General features: G+C 34.9%; 1 protein-coding gene across 1 annotated transcript in view; it reads left to right on the forward strand.

Annotated features, from left to right (window-relative positions):
- Positions 1–1,187: 1,187 nt before the first annotated feature.
- The window catches only part of LOC123865307 (insulin gene enhancer protein ISL-1), a 51,756-nt gene continuing 31,014 nt past the window's right edge, over positions 1,188–21,929 (forward strand). Inside the window, exon 1 of the mRNA XM_045906265.1 lies at positions 1,188–1,651. Within this exon, the coding sequence (XP_045762221.1) occupies positions 1,549–1,651 (103 nt within the window). The 5' untranslated portion in view covers positions 1,188–1,548. The remainder of the gene's footprint in view (positions 1,652–21,929) is intronic.

The raw sequence follows: 21,929 nt of genomic DNA on the forward strand, positions 1-21,929 counted from the left end.
GATAACTTTATCATCTGTGTGACTTTATTTTATCTGTGGCGCTCTAATGACGTTGACAATTGGCGCCGATTTTTTGTCATTATTTTGCGAACCTCTACCTCACACGTAGACCAACGAAGGTAGTAGAACTAATGAAAAGACATTTGCTTTAAAAAAAGTCTAATTAAGATTACCCACTACTAGTACCTACCTACAAGACTATCACTTGAACAGACCTAGTAGGTAAGTACCTAACAACTTGCCCCAGCTCGATAACAACTTACCCCAAGTTGGGGCAAGTTATGTTACTTTCTGACTTTCTGTACTTACCTACTTGTACATTTCATATAGGTAAAAAATCTGTCTAAGACACAAATAATAGTCTTTTAGTACCTTCCCCACTTATTATAAAAAAGGATTCTCCAAACTCTCAACTTTAATAAAATTTATTCAGAAGTTTCATTAGGCCATAGATAGGTAAGTAGCTAGGTAATAGATACAAAGATACATACCTATAAACTAATTAGGTAGGTACATGAGGCTCTGACAGACGGACGCAGACGGACAGACAGACAAATAGGTATCTAATGCAAATCTACTGAGTAAGTACTAATTAACACGAGCTTTTTCTCAGTCCGAGAAAATTATATTGGGTAGTTAGGTTAACCCTTCAAATGCGTTCGTAAAATAAACAGGTAAGTAGGTAAGTGAGTAAGTAAATGTGGCATGCCTACCTTACCTAATAAATGTTCCAATTTTATGATTCACTGTAAGTTCTATAAATAAGAACGGTAATTATAAATATTACTAGTTAAATACACGTTTTGAAAAATAAACAAATGTACAATTATAAAACATTTATCCACTGTACAGAGTCGCACACAAAAAAAAAACCAGATTAACATGACTAGATTAACCAGAAAAAAGAGACCGCGGATCAAAATCATAAATCATGCTCATTATATTCGAACAGGATTATTTTTTACCGAAGAAAATGTTCAAAAAAGCATCAAAAGGCTATAAGGGGGGCGCCATTTTGTTAGGACACCGTCGATTAGGGCGGGAAAATAGGAAGCTTTCAACGAATCACAGTTCACCATTCAAAAAGGCGTTCTGAAATTCTACCAATGGCACAGAAGGCCGGTCTGATCATGCGCTTTGGCGTCGATCCATAGAATTATAGATATAATACGGCAGTGTGGGCTTGGCCTCTGCCGTGAGAGGATGTGTTTGACGCGTCACAGACAATATTTTTAGATAAAAAAAAAATGTCGAAGTGCCTATTAACCAAATAGTGATAAGTAACCAATTTTTAGTGTATTTTGTGATGAACTGTTATAATTGTGAACTGATTTAGGTATACCATCTCCCATAAATAAATAAAAAACCCACTCATTTCCTTCCTTCCATCACAAACAAAACAAAAATAATCCTAAAATAGTAAAAAAAATATAAAATTCTTTCAAGCGGTTCTTTACGTTAACCCGTTCACTGCACACGGCTGATATCACGCGTGATTGCTATCACGGTGTTGTAAATATAAGGGGGTGGGTGTGATCATCATCAGTGATGGTGATGGCCAGCGGTGGTGGCGGGCTGGTGCAATCCCCGCCCGACATGTTGCACCACCACAACATCATGGACACGTCGTCTCATGTCGAGATGATGCCCAGTAAGTTTATCAACACCTTGTTTTGGATATATCTACCTAGTTATCTTATTTTACAAAATGCGATAGTGTCAAGTGGTGCATTGTAAATGTGTATTGTGTAGGTACCTACTACACATTGTTTCGTAAATTATTGTATACTGCATCCACCTGCACGTATAAAGAAAGATATTGACTAAACATCAAACAAGCAACCACTTAAACAAGCAACCAGTCTTATTGGAATCAAGGATGAAAGGAAAAACTTTCATTTAACCAATATTTTGCAGAAACGTCATACTTAGTATGTAAAATTAAGCCTACTTATAGCTTAACTATTTTTCAACACTGACTGAAAAACTGTTGAGAAATTGACCTCCTACTAACAAACTTTTAGCTTGACAAACAAACTTAAATAACTAAAAAGCAAGAAACTAGGAACTAGAAAAATACCAGGTCTCACCAAAATTTTAAAGAATAAATTACCCCTGTAACAAAACAAAGATAATGCGACAAAACAAAATATAGGTCTACTTACTCAAAACAATTAGGTACATAGGTATATATATTTTGTCCATGAATCTTGTATCTAAAGATGTTTCAAAAAAATCTAATAATTTAATCATTCCGCCCAAAGTTTAACCAATAAATGTGATGTAGCATCAAGGGGTGGCCCTGATTGATTTATAATCTACGGGGTGGATTGCACCCGCGCATTATTTTTGCTAATGCAAGCGAGACCGACCATTAGAGGGTTAGAAGATTTATGTTACGCTTCTCTCTATATTTTACAATCTTTATTCTTTGATTATTTTGTTCTAGCGTGCTGATTCTAAGTATGTAGGTCTAGTTATCTGCCATGAAATTGATGCTAGGTACAAAAGGTAGGTATTTTCTGTTTAATGTGCTTAAAAATTCAAAATTCAAAATTTAAAATATTTTTATTCAATTAGACTTTTACAAGTTCTTTTGAATCGTCAAAAGCATCTACCACTGGTTCGGAATAATGTGGGATAAATACCAGTATTTATTACCATATTATGTGAGAAACAATGTTGTAGGTGCGCGTACCTACACGTACAACAAACCTATCGAATACCAAAAGCCCCACAAGTGCAATATGATTTATGAACCACAGCGAAAACCACGCGCATTTTTTCTGTCAGTGCAAAAATTTTCCGCGATGAAATCTTTTCGCCGTCGCGTCGCATATTTTTTTGTTTGATTGTAAACCCTTTTGTTTTAATGACTCTCATTCAATGCCATGTACCTAAATAGTTTGCAGTCAGGGTAGCCGGTAGGCAGACGGATAGGTTTTAAAAAATTGATTTGAATTTTCAAAAATAATATAAAGTTATTTTTATGATCGTACCACGACCAATGAAGTTTAATAAAATCGATCAATTTGGCTCATCCGATATCATACGGTCTTTTGCTAGGATGCCAACAAGAGTGAACTTGCATAAATACCTTCGGGTGTTTTGGAGATTTTTATATGTAGTTGAGTCTCCCTTCTGAGATTCGGAACGATTATTGTATTTTTTCGATGAACTGGATTAAATCGTAAACTGGATAATTATTTAAATGTTATGATAGCAATCACGCTCTAGTTAAGTTTTATTTATTTTGCCATCTATAGTTTTGTTAAATCAAAACTCTCGAACAACCTCTACGTGTTGAACCTGTGTTCCTCGCGTAGGTTTTAAGAGGACATTCCAATAATAATTTGTAAAAATGATTTAAATAATACTTGTTTGTCTGACGCTTATAATAGGTACCGTTTTCAGGCAGGGCATAAAACTAATAGGTACTAAGTACGCCGGCAGCCGCGCGTCGCGGCCCGTGTGCAAAACCAGTTTCTAGGAGTAGGTTCGGTAGCCGTCCGCGCACTGCACTTGCGGGTTCCGCGTTAAATATTTATTTAATTTTTAGGGAACAAGTTACAACGTTACACTATCTACTGAAAATTTGCCATTAAGTTATTTCAACTAGTCTCTCTCTTTCTCTGCTTGCTGAGGTCCGTGAACCCTTTCTATTAGTGCGGTGGGTTTTCAAATTTCAACTAGGTAAGGTCGATAAGTATACTTGCCTAGTGCCTATAGTTTGTGAATGTATGGTCTGCACGCCACTGTTCTGTTTATAGTTCAAAGTATGTATATCTACCTACCTATGTTTATAATGTAGTTAATTCTGTTGTACACCTTGTGCTTTATCAATTTGCGAGTAGGTAACTAGATTCCATTTCCATATTCCAGACATCCTAATTTTGTAATGAACCTACCTGGCATCTACCTATCACTATACCCATTTTATACATAGATGCAACCGTGTGCTTATTTGTTGACTTACCTATTGGTTTGTCTGTCAATCACGGCGTAGTTAAAGGAGCAATGGGTTGATGAGATTTTTTGCCTGGATAGATCTTGGAGAGGAGACGATTTTATTTTTAGATATAAATAATAAAACTTTGGCGCTCGCTTCGTTCCTACTTAGTGGTATAAGCTGATGATTGTGCACCTACTTTTAATAGTCATCATCATTAGCAACAATCCATCACCAGCTTTCTACTGAGCATGGGTATCCTCTCAGACTGATGGCTTTTGGTCATGGCCTACTATGCTGACTAAGTGTGGCTATGGTAAACTCCACATACCTACCTTTAAGAATATTGGCACTGTGATACTGCCTCTCAGGCATACAGGTTTCCTCGCGATGTTTTCCTTCACCGTTAAAGCAAGTTATATTTTTAATTGCTTAAATCTCACTAAACTACAAAAAGAGGTGTGTGCCGGGGATCGAACCAAAGTCCCCGAACAATCAGTAAGGAATAAGAATGTAATAGGTACTAAAAAACTTTTTAGAAGAAATTTCGCGCTTGCTGCGCTCGCGCCTCTTTTTGATATTAAATTCTACTGCAGGTACCTACTATTAAATTGAAAGTCAACATTCTACTGACTGAGGAACTTCGTCACATCGGGTTAAGTTTTGTTTCATGAAAGAGTTTGGTAGAAAAATGGCTCTGATAAAACCCCCCTAAATTTTTTTGTGAGTCTGCTGAAAAACCTGGTTAGCCTTGAACATTCTGTAGGTAATATCTACGTAATTTACCGAAAATCTTTATTAAACAGAAAAAGCCATCTAGTTGCCTATGCAGTGGACTATTAATATAGGTAGGGTAGGTACCTATATATATACTTACGTGAGGAAGGTATACTAACATTCCTCATGAACATATAAAAAAATCTATACGTTCATGATTTCTCTATAGGTAGTTTTGTCGAAAATTTGTGAAACCTATTAGTCTTTTAATAAGAAATTAATTGGATATGTTGGTGCCATTCGTACGCTCGATAGGGATCTTGATTGTTATCGCGTTTACAACTTAACTCCTTTTTAATGGTTTGCTGCCATTATAAATATGAATCTCTGCATCCGAATTTCATTAGAAAACTATAGTAAAAAGCTTCTTAAGGTTCTGTACCAAAATGGTAAAATAGGAAGCCTACATGTTGCGACTAAGTCGACGTATTAAGATATATCTACCTACCTTCACGATGTCTGACTCGCACTAGGCCGGTTTTTTTTCTATGAATATAACATTTATATTACTACCTAGCTATAGTACTTAAGCAAAATTCTACCAATCTACTTACCTATCTACTTAACATAAGTAGGTAGTTTTCTTTTTATTAATAAATTTTTAATTAATAGGTGAAAGTAGTTATCTACCTCCTTATTTAAGTAACAACTAAGTACCTCTCGGTATATCTACAACTTTACCAGACACGATAGTTCCTGAATCATTAGAAGATGTACCAATAGGATACAAAGTCTGCACCCAAACATTTCCTTATTTAGTTTCTACGCAGCATATAAATACTTGTTCTAGCTAATATTTCAAATTGTAGAGGTACCTGCCTACGTCGTAAAATATAACTGCAAAAATATCAACTTTCAAAACAAACTGAGAGGCGAAGTTACAACAAAAATGCAGCAAGACAAACACACTGTTTGCCTTTTAGCGTGCAACGTTTTATTGCAGGCACTAAGTAGCGAGGTAAATACCGGGCTTAAAATAGCTATTTTGAGACTTACCTGTCCTGTCTCGCCATATTCGTATAGATGGACCATACATTTGACTTATGGGAAACTATAGTGCGTTTCATCGAATAGTACCTATGGCGTTATGTTGGCTCCCCTGTCTGTCCAAGTCATTGGTACGATATTTGCATAAGAAGACGCAGATTTTGTTTATTTTCATTTGATTTTCCTGAATGAATGAAATGAAAATCAAAAGAAAATAAACAAAATCTGCGTCTTCTCATGCCAATATGGTGCCAATGACCACCCAACAGACAGGGGAGCCAACATAACGCCATAGGTACTATTCGATGAAACGCACTATACTTTGGTATACCTAGGTAGGTACTTATTACTAGCTACACCTAGACCTACTTACTGTGTTCAGTGATCGATAGTAATAATTAATAATAATAAATATGGCTGACATTAAGGAAGCAATAACCTTAATCATTAAAAATGATAAATTGGTAAATAATCCTATAGATAATCATAACTGTATCGATAATAATAAACAAGCTAACGCAGACAAAAATAAATAGAATTAAAAAAGCTACGTTTTTAAAAATATCGATGCGAATATTTGATTTTATGCTTTTTCGCACAACCCATTTCAAATTATAATGTTTTTTATCTAAATTCAATTCACAAACTCGTTTGTGTCTTAAAATAAGTTCGTCAATTGCTCTTGGAGGAATAAAATCTGACCGAGCGGTTAAAACAGGGCTCTCTCCGTCACTCGTTTCATACAGTCGTAGTTCCAATTTCATTTGAATATTAAGCAACCAAAGTCCATGAAATTTTGCAGACATCTTCTAGATACTAATATCTGTGTCTGTGGTGTTTTAGATTTTTCTAAAAATATGTAGTTTTAAAATTACAGGGGCTCAAAGATTTGTATGGAAATTTTTAAGACCGCGTAACTTTGAAACCACATATTTTTAGAAAAATCTAAAACACCACAGACATAGATATTAGATTAGAATATGTCTGCAAAATTTCATGTACTTTGGTTGCTTAATATTCAAATATTGGAACTACGATTGTATGAAGCAAGTGACGGAGAGAGCCCTCTTAAGGTATCTGACATAGAGGAAGGTATACCATATTATACCTAAAGAAATTGGTATTCTTATCTCTCAATTTATTTACAACAAATTAACTTTTGTAAGATAAACTATTCTTAGTTTGAAGAAAATTGGTGGTCTACAGGCAAACTAGAAACTGCAATATAGATACTATTGCGACTCTTACGTTCCGCCTCAAAAATGTCCGAATGTCGTTTATGGGAATCAGTTGAAGTCAGAATGTTTTTATAAGAAAATTTTGCAATCAATTTTAGACTTGCATTTTAGTGCACACGTTAAAAATTCTATAAAAAGTATCCTCCTAAAAAGCATAATGAAAGAGCTCGCTTAGATAATGACTAGCTTATGCTTGCGACTTCGTCTGCGTGGACTACAAAATTTCAAACCTCTATCTTACCCCCTTAGGGGTTGAATTTTCAAGAATCCTTTCTTAGCGGATGTCACTACATCATAATAGCTATCTGCATGCCAGATTTCAGCCTGATCCGTCCAGTAGTTTGAGCTGTGCGTTGATAGATATCAGTCAGTAGCTAAGCTTTACCTTTTACTTATAGGTACCTAATTATTTTTAGAAGATGAAAGAAATTGCTTCAGCAATGCACGGGACTGCAATAGCTCGGAAGTTGCTTTTAAGTAGTTGTATGTACATAGCATCCTAACATTATTGTAAATCGAATCTTTGATAAGAGCAACCTCTGGGTTTCCCACTCGTCTTCTCCGTAGGACCTTTCTTTTCTTTCATTCGGAACCAATAGCAAGTATACCTACCTACTTAGACGCATTTGAATATTCAAAAGTAGATAGGTAGGTACTTGTAGGTACTAGTAAGGTATTATGTACCTACTTTTTTTGTTTCTCTTTTATGAATAAATAACTGAAAGATAAGTATGAAATAAAAAACCGGTGAAGTACGAGTCCGACTCGCACACTAGTGTTACGATTTCTGTACCATCGTACAAAAAATTACATATTTTTGTGATCTAAGTAACCAGAAATTCACTGTTTCCGGATTTTTCTCTTTGAGTACTTGTGCTTTAAAACCTACCTGCCTTCCCGCCAAATTTCAGGATTCTAGGTGAACGAGATATACCTAGGTCCTTACCTTATAGGTTTCTTGATAGACACGACAGATCACAGCGACAGACAGACAGACAGACAGATAGACAACAAAGTGATCCTATATGGATTCCTTTTTCCTTCTGAAGTACGGAACCCTATAAACCAGTCACACAGAAGCAGTATGCACATCGATCGCCCATCTTAAACTTGGTGGGGACCACCAGAGCACGTTTTATTAGAGTGTGAACTCAGTAGCGTTCGCACCTACCTCCTAAACTAAACTATGTGTTTGCCATTGCCGCCGACACAGCCTTACTAGGTTACTACCATAGTTGCCGACATAAAAATATTAAAACCTGTGCTGGATTTAAAATACGATTTACGAATATTGTTTTTTTTTACTTAATAAAAAAAGGTACCACATGCAAAAAATAAATGGCTGCGAATCACAGAAATATTTGTGTCGTTCGTTCCCATCGATTAATAATTCGATATAAAATGCTTTATCGAAGTTTGTACTAACATATTATCATTGAGTTTGTATACTTACCAATAAAAAAAAATTGAGTGAATATTTTGTGAAAGTTATTTTTATTTTCATAGCAGCATCAAATTGACGAAATATTTTTTTTAGTCTTTGGGTTGGGGTACGTCTTAGGTACCTACTCAATGTCGTCAACGTTGGAAAAGCGCGCATCGACTGCTATGATCATTAATTTAAACCTTTTATACTTAGGTATAGCTGGACATACCTACTATTATGGCCCGCTCTGACGTCTTTTTTCTTATCAGAATCTTAGATCGGAACTAGGTTGGTATATTTTTTCGTCTCACTTCCTTTTCAATTTTTAAAATATTATTCAGAACTGGGGATAGGGTGCAAGACTCTACCACCAGTTTTTTTTTCTGTAAAGCCCATTCTACACGGCATCTTACTGAAAACTAAATCACTTGGCGGCACGGCTTTTCCGGTAGGGTAGTAAATAGCCACGGTCGAAGCCTGCCACGGCCCACCAGACCAGACCAGAGCAAAAGAAATTATAAAATTCCAAACCCCTGCCAGGAATCAAACCTATAGGACCTTCCACTGATAAGATTACAGCGCTCACCACTGCGGCAGGGAAGTGTCAAAACCACCAGTTTTTTTTTAAAGAATATTAGCCATGCTAATCATGACTACCTAATACTCCCCTTTCCCCTCCAATTAAGCGTAAAGCTTGTGCCAGGAGTGGGTACGACAATAGTGCAACGGGTGGGGTTTGAATCGTCGACCTTTCGGAATTCAGTCCGCTCCTCTACCGTTGAGCTATCGAGGCTCTAAGAATAAGCTAAGGCTTTGGAATAAGATTACCTACCCTAAAAGATGCCTGTCAATTTCGACCGCGTGGATTTAAGCTTTTTAAAAATCCCGTGGGAACTGTTTGACTTTCCTCCATCTAGATTTATGAGAGAATTATGACTTCACTTCATTCAGACCTGCTACTTTAGTGATTTTGCACAAATCTTTGGATCAAGGCCTACCTACATAAGTAGAATCAATTAATTTCTTTGAGGTATCTAAGCACTAAGTACCTAAGTATCTAAATGGCCTTTAAGGCACAAAGTAAAATTGAGAAAAGAAAAAGTAAATCGGACGTGTGCCTTTGGCTAAGAAAACTTTAATAAAAGTTGTGACACTTTGTCTATGTTTTTTCGTCTCTTGTCTACCTAATTAGGTGGAAACTTTATCAGGCACGTTAAATAATGCTGGTACAATTTCATCATAAGGGTGGGTAGGTATACGTATCTACGGGAGGGGGGCGCTAATGCGAACATATGTTTAGGAGATACGTTATCAAGTACAAACGTTTCAACACACTTCAGTAGTAAAATGCTAAGTAAACGCAAATCATTTTATCTGTATGCTATTAAAAGCCCTCATACCTTTTATGTGCATATGTCATATTTTTCACGATTTCATAAATCACTTGGATACCTATTTTTTATTTACTTATTCTGATACAAGTTACTATACTGCAATCTCACCTGATGGTAAGTGATGATGCAATCTAAGATGGCAGCGGGCTAACTTGGAAGAGGTCGGTATGGCAGTTTAATTTTTAGTTTTTCAGGCTTTAGGCACTTTGTAGCCATAGGCAAGGAGTTACCTACTTGATAATCTTTTGAAAAAAAAAACTTACCTTGATAACTTTTTACATCGATGCTTTTTATTATGGTGCAAATTCAATTTATCTATCTACTAGCTAAGCTCACGACTTTGTCCGCGTGAACTACATAAATTTAAAACCTCTAAGTTATCCCCTAGGGGTTCAATTTTCAAAAATATTTCTTAGTGTATTTCTAGGTAGGCACGCCTTATTATTATATTTACCTATAGATAATAGGTAGGCTACCTGCATGCCTTTCAGACCGATCCGTCCAATAGTTTAGGCTGTGCATTGATAGATCAATCAGTCAGGAATCTTTTCCTTTTATTAACCCCCGACCCAAAAAGAGGGGTGTTATAAGTTTGACGTGTGTAATCTGTGTATCTGTCTGTGGCATCGTAGCTCCTAAACTAATGAACCGATTTTAATTTAGTTTTTTTTTGTTTGAAAGGTGGCTTGATCAAGAGTTTTCTTAGTTAAGTATAATCTAAGAAAATCGGTTCAGCCGTTTGAAAGTTATTAGCTCTTTTCTAGTTACTGTAACCTTCACTTGTCGGGGTGTTATAAATTTTTAATTTACAGTTGTTTTGTATATGTATTTAGATTTATGGTAGGAAGGTACTAGGTACCTAATATAAATAATGTATAATGTGAAATATGTATCCACGCTTTTGTTTTTGTACCTAATTATACCTAGGTGTGAAAATAATGAAGACAAGATAGCAACTATAGTTGCAATATTATTATCAATCGCTTGGCTAATGTACCAGGTAAGTACAGGTAAGGAAATTTTATTAGCTGGAGGTACCTACCTATTACTATAGTAACTAGTAATCGTTAATGGTTTTGCGTCGCCATAATGAAGGTTTATTTACTGCACCATCAACAAATTGCTTATTATTTTTTATATAAGTAAGAACTGTTAAAGTGTTTTCTTCGATATAAATTAGATATTAAGTATGTATTTAGCATTATTGAATTTACTGTATTAGCATAAGGTGAAAATGCTTTTATTAATATACCTATGAACCGTGCAAGTGCGTAATCCATACTATTCATTCTAATGTTACCTACTTGAGTATCAATAAATAGAAGAATGTGTCTACCTATCTCACGTAAGTAAGTACCTACCTACTTACCTACCTAAACTTACCTAATCTTTTCACGTTCCCATTCGGTCCCTATCCGACCAATTTTGACATTTGGTACAGAATCAGCTTGCATCCTGTAGTAGAACATAGACTATTTCTTTCCGGAAAATCCAAGATTTAAAAAAAAGTCTAAATCCACGCGAACGAAGTCGCGGGCATCAACTTAAACTAAAACTTAGTTTTTAAATAAGCCACTAATAGAATTATTTTAAACACCCGTATGTACCTACTCACAACGCCACGGTATGCATTTCTCTACATATACCGGTACATCAAACTACTAAACCTTGTTTCTTCTACCTTCATAAATATTTAATTCTGCTCAACCTTAGTAAAATACTCGTGTAAGTAATATTACGTAATAGGTACAACGGAATTAGATAGGTACATATAGGTAGGTACTTAGAGTACTATTATATTATTCTGTGCCTAGAGTCCTTTTTAGTTTCTTATAAAATCGTACGAAAAGAGAAACCAAACAGGTGAAACCGCAAACAAAAGCTAGTTTCTAATAAAATTTCATCGGATTTAAATTGTCGTTTCTTTTGGTAAACGCCTACGCGTAAACCCATCAATATTATTTAGATTTTAAGCTGTATTGCTTTAAACTTAAGAATCAGTATAGCTATCTCCAATGATGGTACAACCGGAACTGGTTAGATTTTATCTGTCCCTTTTAAAATTGCCGTGGACATGAGGCGCCGAAGGTTTTGACCTAATTAAGTGAGAAATTATTGAAGTTTTTTCGTGTGTTTGCAGTAAATTAAATGTCTGCCTTAGCCGAGTTAATAAGAGTAGGTAGTTGTCTACATACTTACATTATTTTAAAGAACCAAATATAAATATTTTGCACTGAATACCAGAACATGAGAATTAAAAAAAAATAAGTTCAATAATCATCTAGATATTCTTACCTACTAATTATTATTAAATGCGAAAGTGTCTGTCAGTCTATTTCCACATAGGATAATTTTTATCCTAAAAAATAAATGTCCCACGAGATGTTTGAAAACCTAAATTCATGCAAAGTCGCGAACATTAGCTAGTTGTGAATAATTTCAGCATACCTATGTGACAAACGCGTTGAAGTCTTTTCCTTGATCGGTTTTAATATTTAATTTTCTTTTATGGAATAATTTGTTACAAGTGTAAATTAAAAATTTATAACACTCCCCGACAAATGAAGGTTACAGTAACTAGAAAAGAGCTCATAACTTTCAAACGGCTGAACCGATATTCTTAGATTATAGCTAAGAACACTGTCGATCAAGCCACCTTTCAAACAAAGAAAAACTTAATTAACATCGGTTCATTAGTTTAGACAGACAGATACACAGATACACATGTCAAACTTATAACACCCCTCTTTTTGGGTCGGGGGTTAAAAATAATATTTTTTAGAACATTAGTTTTCGTCAAAGTAGAAATAAATCATCACGTATACATAGATAGTCATTCCAGCATGGAGCATTTTCAAAGATATTAACAAAATGTTCAGAAATTTTATATTTAAGTAGGTATTTTTAGATAATTTTACGCAAAATCACTTGAAAACTAATTTGTAGGTAGGTACCTTTCTTTCAAAAATAGTCTTGAATTGAAAATAAAATTAGGTATGTACCTACCTACCTACTAAGTGATAGATAGTTACAGGTAGGTAGGTACATGTAGCGGCTTTCCTTGATGTCGACATGCAAGCCAATGTAGCGGAGTCCGACTCGAAAACATTTGAAAACGAAAGCGCTGAAATTTATACTGTACGACCGAATTCCGATACGATAAACGCTATAGGACCTTAAAAGTACCTCAAAAGTATGGATTGCTTCAAGTGACAAAAATAATTATACAACATGTTGATAAAACCTGCCTGACAGATAAAATGCATACCTACCTAATACATAATTTAGGTAGATACCTACCTTCTTAATCTAAATTAAGCTAGGACCTATTTTTGTAAACCAAAAATATTTTCTCCGGCGGAAAGACCCGATTTTAAGAATGATACATTGCAATACCTACTATTATTTACATTCACTTACAAAGTCAAAGTCAAATAATTTATTCAAAGTACTTAGGTAGGTACTATTGTACACTTTGTGATTGTCAGTTGTTGGATATCTTGTTGTAGGGTTCCAAACGCACCCAGATCTGGGACTCAACAAACTGTAACGACTTAGCATTTGCAATAAATCTAATAAACTTACCTCTTATTAAGAACTGATTTTTCATTCAGTCAGAATTTTTTTCACTGAAGAACTTCTGACGTTTTGACAGTTTTTGCCTAGCAAATGCCTCAAGTTTATTTAGCGATTGAAAAATCAGCCGTTAATCGTATTAAGAAATCGTACAGTAAGCAGACGCCCACCGTAATAATATACAACCTCCTTTATCGGCTGCGTAAATTCTGTCAATTACGGGTCGGGATTTTCGCTTCGGAAAAAATAAATTTAAAAAAAAGACCCCGCCTCGCTGCCACTGGCGCCGTCCGGAGATAAGGACGGATTTTTTCGAACATTTCATTGTTTTTTTTTCAACTGGAGACGTTATAGGTCTTTTATGGGGGACATTTGATAAGGTTCGAGATTATTTTTCAACCCGTTCAGTAAATCCGAAGTTTGGAATTAATCTATTGGTTTTGGTCCGCATTTAGTTCGTATTCGCTATGAGGCAAATTTTAACAAAGATGCGTGTTATTGTATTAAAATTCTGTTGCTGTTAAAATATACAATGTGTTTTTATTGTGCTTTTACTGTGCGTCATATTATTACGATAGGGATTTTATAATTATTACCAAATCAAATACCATTATCAAGAAATAATATGTACCTTCCTACCTAAGAATATTGTTGCCTAAATCAAAAACCATCATTAACAACTTAATAAAAAAAAAAAATTCAAAACTTTATCCAAAGCTCCAAATATTATATACATACTAATGTGTGAAGTTAAAATTACCTTTAGTAAGATTATTTAGGTTGTATTCAGAACCCAGAAGCTATTCTTTTTCTTTATTCTTCTTTCCTCATTGCTGTGGTCCGTGAATCCTTTCCATTAATCTACGAGTAATGGTAGGAGTCCTCGTGGGATAGGTACTGTAGTAATGCGGTGGGTTTCCAGATCGTTCCGCATACCTAAATCCTATTTACAACTCGACTAAGAGAACGAGATTTCGATTCTTAGGTTAATTTTCAGTTATTATCAGATGTTAGTGAAAATAACCGGGACCGACGCGACGCGCGACGGCTTAACGTGCTCTCGGCACGAAGGAAACGAAAAAGCCAAATGCAGACCTCTAACCCATCGAGTTACCGACTTGGGTCAACGTTGCTTAACAATTGTTGATTGATATGCTTTGTCACAGCTACACGCTACAACAGCTAGGCCACACGTCCCACAAAGAAGCTATAAATAAACGAAAAATAAACAATTTATGATTGGCGGTAGGAATTTTATAATTGTTACGGTACACCGAAATTAATGAGTCAGTCATAATTTGCCACAAAAAGGACACCCATTTTGACAGCTGTCAAATAAACTGACATCTCTATACCCGCCTTTCTGACATTTATTTTGTCTATCGACATTAGACAAGAATTTCGGCAAGCGCACGATTTTTTTGGCATTTTTTTTTCGATGTGCGGTGACGTAGCGGCAAAATATTTGCTATTGTCCATTACTATCTTACAAGCTGACAAATACTCATGGAATGGCGCCTGCAGGATGCCAATTTTTTATTGAGCCTGTTGAGTGTTGACAAACTAGTATAACTACCTATTTTTAACCGTCTTCACAAAAGAAGGATGTTCTCAATTCGTCGGAATCTTTCTTTTATATTTTAACGATATAGGTACCTACATCACTCGTCAAGTTTGAACTCTGAACCAATTTTGATATCTCTTTTTAATTTGTAATACCTAATAGAAAACTACTTTTAAAATGATTTTATTTTTAGTTTAACTTAATTGATACACTTTATAGATATATTATGCGAATAATACCTAATAAGGTTATTTTCAGATTTGGCTCTATATGACCTCTAACCATAAATAAATTATATGTTTAATAAAATACCTACTCAAGAAAATAAAGTAAATGAGTCCAAATTCAACTTTCCAGCCATATGCCATCACAGATTTCCATTTGGCCATCTCCCATCTCCATCATTAGAAATGCTCAATGGTATAGGTACCACAATCATCAATAATAATAATTGTCATCCAAACCACATCAGTCTATTAGAGACGGAGTCGGCCTCCTACGGGAGGTCGGACATACGAGGATCAGGACGGACATAAGTAGGAACCTCTAACTTTTAGAAGTTAGGCAAGTATATAGGTATACGTTATAAGCAAGTAGGTACCTATATATCACATGCATTAATACGCTGAAGGTATAAACATCGTGAGGAAACTGCATACCTGAGAGTTCTCCCTAATGTTCTCAAAAGTGTATGGCCAGCGTGGTAGACCCTTCCCATTCTGAGAGGAGTTCCCATTCTGAGAGAATTCGGATTCATTGGTGGCCAACCCTTCTCATTCTGAGAGGAGGCCCGTGCTCAGTAGTGAGCCGGCGATGGGTTGATGATGACGGACAATTGTATGTAGCCGTTAAATCAGTTACCATTTTCAATGGACAATAAATGAACAAGTGAAACTAATATAAACCTTTAAAATGAAGGAACTCTAAAAACCCGCAGACAACTTTATCGCTATTTGAATATTTAAGTCGTAAGTATTTTTTGTGTGCTGGACTTGAAATTTGAGCGTTAAATTCGTAAAACAAAAGCCTAGTGACAATAATTGTTGACTATTTGTTTATGGATTAAAATCATCACCAATTCAAAATAAACTCTATTGTCCATATAATATAGAGTTAACTTTGAAATTATGAGGAGCAAAAAATTGAGGCGCCACAATTTTGTCGCCCGATATCCGGTGTGTGAAAGGGACTTTTGGTTTTTTTTATTGTTTTTTTCTCTTCTGGCCTCCGTAGGTCAGCGACCATGGCGTTAAAATATTGTCTGTACTTGGCACAATGATTTATAGTTGCCTGACATTTTGCTTCTATTTTTTTTCTTTCGGAAGTCTGTGAGTAGCAGATGCTGCAGTTCTTTTAAGTAGCTGTTTGAGGGTTAAAGTATTTTACAAGTTTTAAAGTATTTTAATAAGTTTGTGGGTTTCTGCCTCACATCACAGCTCACATCGTGCTATTTTTTAAAAATAAGTCAACCTAGATAAAAAATTGTTTTTTTTTTTTTTGTATTTTGTAGATACCAATATGATTTCTATCTGTGTTTATTTAATCTTCGTACCTTTTCATAAGCTTATTGATGCGTGTGACCTCGTACAGGTTTTTAAAAATTCTTTTTTTTACCTGGTGGTCCGAGATAGGTATGTCAATCAATCAGTTTCTCTTAGATATAGATTGGTAGACTTTAATTTTAAAAGTATATGTAATTATGAATACATAATATAACCGACGTACTATGTGAACCACAGCTCCTGCATAGTTTACCTATTTACCTATAGATAGGTAAGTTAATGCTTCTATAGGTGTCATAATATCGCAAGGCATTGGACAAGGTCTGCATCCGTAAGCAAAATTCTACGAAGCGATTTGCTTTCTCATTTCTAATTCGAACAACTAGGATAAGGACGTCCTTCCAGCATCAGTTTTCCATTCTACTTTTAATATGGCTAAGTACCTGTAAGACAAAAATGAGGCATCTTCTAGGCAAGCGCAAGTTCCGTCTTAGACCGCATCATCACTTGGTCTGAATGCAGCCCAACGTATTTCTATATACTTAATAACTCAAAATTAAAAAACCCCCACACAAAAACCTCTACTAGAAAACTAGAAAAGAGCTGATAACTCTTAAACGCCTAAACTGATTTTCTTCGATTATAGCTAAGAACACTCTCGATCAAGCCACCTTTCAAACAAAAAAAACTAAATTAAAATCGGTTCATTTGTTTAGAAGCTACGATGCCATACGACAGATACACAGAAACCCACGTCAAACTTATAACACCCCTCTTTTTGGGTGGGGGGTTAAAAAAATCTACTGGCTATCGTGTCTAGGATAGCTCTACCTACTTTTGTATATTTTTGTCTCCTTGTCTTACTTAGTTACTGTACTGATTTAAAACCCATCGTATGACGGCTTATATTATGATCTCTTCAAACGAATGGATTTGAAATAAGATAGAGGGTAAGTAGGTAGGTACCTACTAGGTTAATTACATTACTTATACTAAATTGTTCAGTTGTTATTTCTAACAAAACCAATTACGAATCGGTGTCAAAACAATTTTGCCGAGAAAGCTCAAGTAGTAAACAGACGCGGCGTTATTCACAAACAAAAAAAACCATTAATCGACAAATATGTGTGTTTGTTTTCTACAAATTCTCTCACACGACTCAGACGTGATCTGACGGCTTTCTCACGATCGGCAGGTCATTAATTTATCAAATTACTAGGTTATTCTCGCAGCTTTGTTCATGTCCAATTAGTAGCAAATATAAACTACGAAGAGTTTGAACTTTTGAAAATATACCTAACAGCATTTCAAAAGTAAAGAGCCTTGTACATGTTGGCCAACGCACTCGGCTAATGCATTCGGCGAATATGCAAAGGGACACTTGACAAAGGTACATTAGGTAGGTATATATGTATTATTATGCTGGTTTTACTGGCCTGCCAATCTTTGTGGGTCGTCAATCGTCATACAAAGATGAAAAAATCTGCCAAGTGCGAGTCTGACACGCGCATGGAGGGTTACTTGGGTATTTTTTCCGACATTTTGCTCGATAAATCAAAAACTATTAAGTATGCATAAAAATAAATGAAAATCTATTTTAGAATGTACAGGTAAAGCCCTTTCATATAATTCCCCATTTGGTAAAATTATCTTACTTTGAAAATTGAAAATACTAATTATTTGTTCACGAATACATTTCAACTTTTTTGTGATATAACCACAAATTCAAGTTTTTCGGAATTTTTCCTTTACTTGTGTTATAAGACCTACCTTCCTGCCTCTCATGATCCTAGGTCAACGGGAAGTACCCTATAGGTGTTTTTGATAGACACGACAGACGGACAGACAGATAGACAGACAACAAAGTGATCCTAAAAGGGTTTTTTTCGCACCCACCGGTGAGCTGCTCCGTTCGCTGTACGGATATGCCGAACATTCGACCGTTCTCATATCGAGTGAATATTCATGCCAGTCTACGGCTAAAGGATCTTGGCACCATTCGGAAAACGTTTATACATTGACCGACACGTCTCACCCGCCAGTGTGTATCCGTAGAATAGGTAGGTACCTACCTAAGTAGTTAAGTTCGTCTTACGTCCTGTGTGTTCTCTTACCAGTTTCTGATCTTTAACAGTTTCTTCCTGCCAACTGGCCTTCCGCTCACATAAACAATACGAATAAAGGACCCAATATGAAATTATCGTAAACCCTTCTTTATAATCATTCGGTTCAGTTATCACCAATTTTTTATTCAAAAATAAAAAAGGTTATAATTTTTACAGCCTATGAGTTCGGTGATAAATTTTTTACTTTTTTCATATTTCGTGCTCAGAACCATCCTTCACATTGTCATAAATCCTACAGTAGCTCGGATCTGTCAATGGTTTTTTTTTCGACTTTTTTATAAATTTCGGCTTAAGATAGTGACACACTAAGTTATAATTATGTAACTTAACTCTCAGTAAAGAAAAGTAAAATATTCTTTATTGCACACCAAAACATTGAAATGTATACTTAAAAATAGATTTTTGTACAATAGGCGGCATTATCGCTAAAATAGCGAGTTCTTCCAGGAAACCTTAAGGTAGAGGATATAATTAAAATTAAAGAAAGTGGAAAGGGTGTACTAATTAAATAAAGTAAATAAGATTAACTATTACTTGAAAAGTCATAGATATTATTCAAAATGTATGTAACAAATCAAACTATTTTATAACCAATTAAATACAGCTCAGATGTCGTTGAAGTTTTTAATATTATACACGAAAGTAAATTACTTTTGTAACCTATTAGGTATACCTATCTATTGGTCTGAATAACAAAAGTAAAAATTAAACTGTTTCATTAACTCTGTATTTAAAAAATGCTTTTGATCATTAACGCAAAATAAACACAATGCACACTAATAAAAATAGATACCACTAATAATAGCAATTTACATTTTTAATTATCATCTACTGATCTTCGTGTGTACCACCAACCTTACGCTAAGCCTTACTAAGCTCCTATAATCTGACGTCTGAAGCTATTAAAATCAAAAATACCACAAAAACAAGTGATATTCACGCCAACATGACCTTTATTTACAAAGTAGGTCAAACTAAATTAGCGTATATATTTATTCATTACATTCCTTGTATTTGACTGCGACTTTGTTTATTATAATAGTAGTTACCTACCTATCTACCAACAGGTGCCTATAACTATGCACCTTTTTGCAAAATATACGAGTAAAAAATTCATACATTGGATAGTAATTTCCCCAATAATGTGTTTATGTCACAGCCAAAGTAATAAATCCTGATATTATATATATTATCTAGTCATTATTTATAATGTCTACCCAATTTAGATAAACTGATAATTGACACAGAATTAATCACATTAACTAGCAATTTTATATAATTTCTTCGAAGACTTGGATGATGTAATAAAACAAGTAGGTACTTACAGGTAAATATTATAAAATTATATTTCAATTTGCCTTATGCATACCTAACTATATGTGTAGCAATATTATACTGTTTTGAGACTTATTTCGTGGTTTAATGACATAATTATGTATTATAACGGGTACATAGGTTAGGTTAGGTTAGGTTAGGTTAGGTTAGGTTAGGTTAGGTTAGGTTAGGTTAGGTTAGGTTAGGTTAGGTTAGGTTAGGTTAGGTTAGGTTAGGTTAGGTTAGGTTAGGTTCAAAGTTAGACCGTATTTATTACTTTGGCTAACTTTGAACCGCTATTATGAATAATATCCGGATAAAGTGATTAATTTATTACATTGTCTAGTCAATTTTGATATTATACATAATGACCAGTCATTATGTATAATAGCTATTTAATCACTATGACTGTAACATTTATACCTATCTAAGGTATATAAATTATATCATACGCTTTAGATTCAATCACACTAATATTATAAAGGCGAAAGTTTGTATGTGTGTTTGTGTGTGTGTGTGTGTGTGTGTGTGTGATGTGTGTGTGTGTGTATGTTTGTTACTCCTTCACGCAAAAACCACTGGACGGATTTGGCTGAAATTTAGAATGCAGATAGATAATATCCTGGATTAGCACATAGGCTACTTTTATCCCGGAAAATCCAAGAGTTCCCACGGGATTTCGAAAAACCTAAATCCACGCGGGCGAAGTCGCGGGCATCGGCTAGTATTAAATAATTCGTAATATAAATCATATCGTCATTATAGCTATTTACCTACGAACATACCAGTAGCTTGTGCTATTATTCTTCGATTTCATAATGATGTCAGCCACGGGCTCTGATGAACCGTTACCAAAATACATTCTGGCATAAAATCAGTAAAAAAGCTATGATAGTTAATGATACAATTACTTTAAATCATCAACTTCAATCTTATGATCCCCAGATGACATCGTGAATATGGATTTTTAGAAAGGTCCTAAGACTTACCTATCTAGTTTTGTTTTGAGTCCTCAAACAGTAACAGCTGAGTCGGCTTTACAATTCTTACTACAAGTAGGTAGGTACAATTATTGGTTGGGTTTCGTACATTAATGTCTTAGTTAATTAAGATTTATTTAGTATCTAAAACATTAATATCTACCTGTATTAAGTATCGATATTCAAATAGATGTCAAATATAAAACATTATTCACTATTTATTATTGGGCAAAGAAAATATAAATAATTATTAAGATTTATTTCTACCAATTAAAAATCTAATAGGAACATCGTTTGAATTTATATTGATAGTATAATTTAAAGCAGTGCACACACCTTTTTCTTCTACATTTCTTATTTATATGTAGGTATAAGTAGGTAGGAACCTACCTACTATGAGATGCCGCCGCGCGTAGACATTTGATTTGCATAACGAGTATAGTTTCGAATGGTGAAGGACAAATAGACTTCGTTTACTATTTTGTGACTGGATTTGTTTTCATTACGTTTTATCATAGCAACTATAGAGTTCGAAGGAATTTATACGTTTTTAGAGTTTCGTACCCGAAAGGTGCCAACGGAACCCTCTTATTAAGATTCCGCTGTCCGTCCGTTCGTCCATCCTTCTGTCTGTCAGGGAGCTGTACCTACATATCTCGTGAACGTTTATAGATAGAAAGCTGAAATTTTCATACAATATTTATTGCTATCCCCGCTATTACAAAAAATAATAAACATTTCGAAAATTAAAAAATTATAAGAAATTATGTCTTGTACGATGGTACGGAACCTTTAGTGTGCCAGTAGGCAACTGGTAGGGATCTATCTACTTAGCTTAGAAAAAAATTATTTAGATCTAAGTTTTTGGTTTTGTTTGGCTATAGGTAGGTACTTGTTTATAATATGACATAACATATTATGCGTTAGGTAAAAATATGATTATATTTTTTGACGGCAGACACGCAGAGTTCTATACAAATATATTATGTATACTCATACTCAATAAATCTGATAAATTGAGCATTGGTGAGCACCAGGACAGGCGCGAAGCTAACTTTAAGCCCTGAGTCACCTCGTGAGAAGAAAAAGCTACAAG

Source organism: Maniola jurtina, chromosome 5, assembly GCF_905333055.1.
Source record: "Maniola jurtina chromosome 5, ilManJurt1.1, whole genome shotgun sequence".
Classification (NCBI taxonomy): Eukaryota; Metazoa; Arthropoda; class Insecta; order Lepidoptera; family Nymphalidae; genus Maniola; species Maniola jurtina.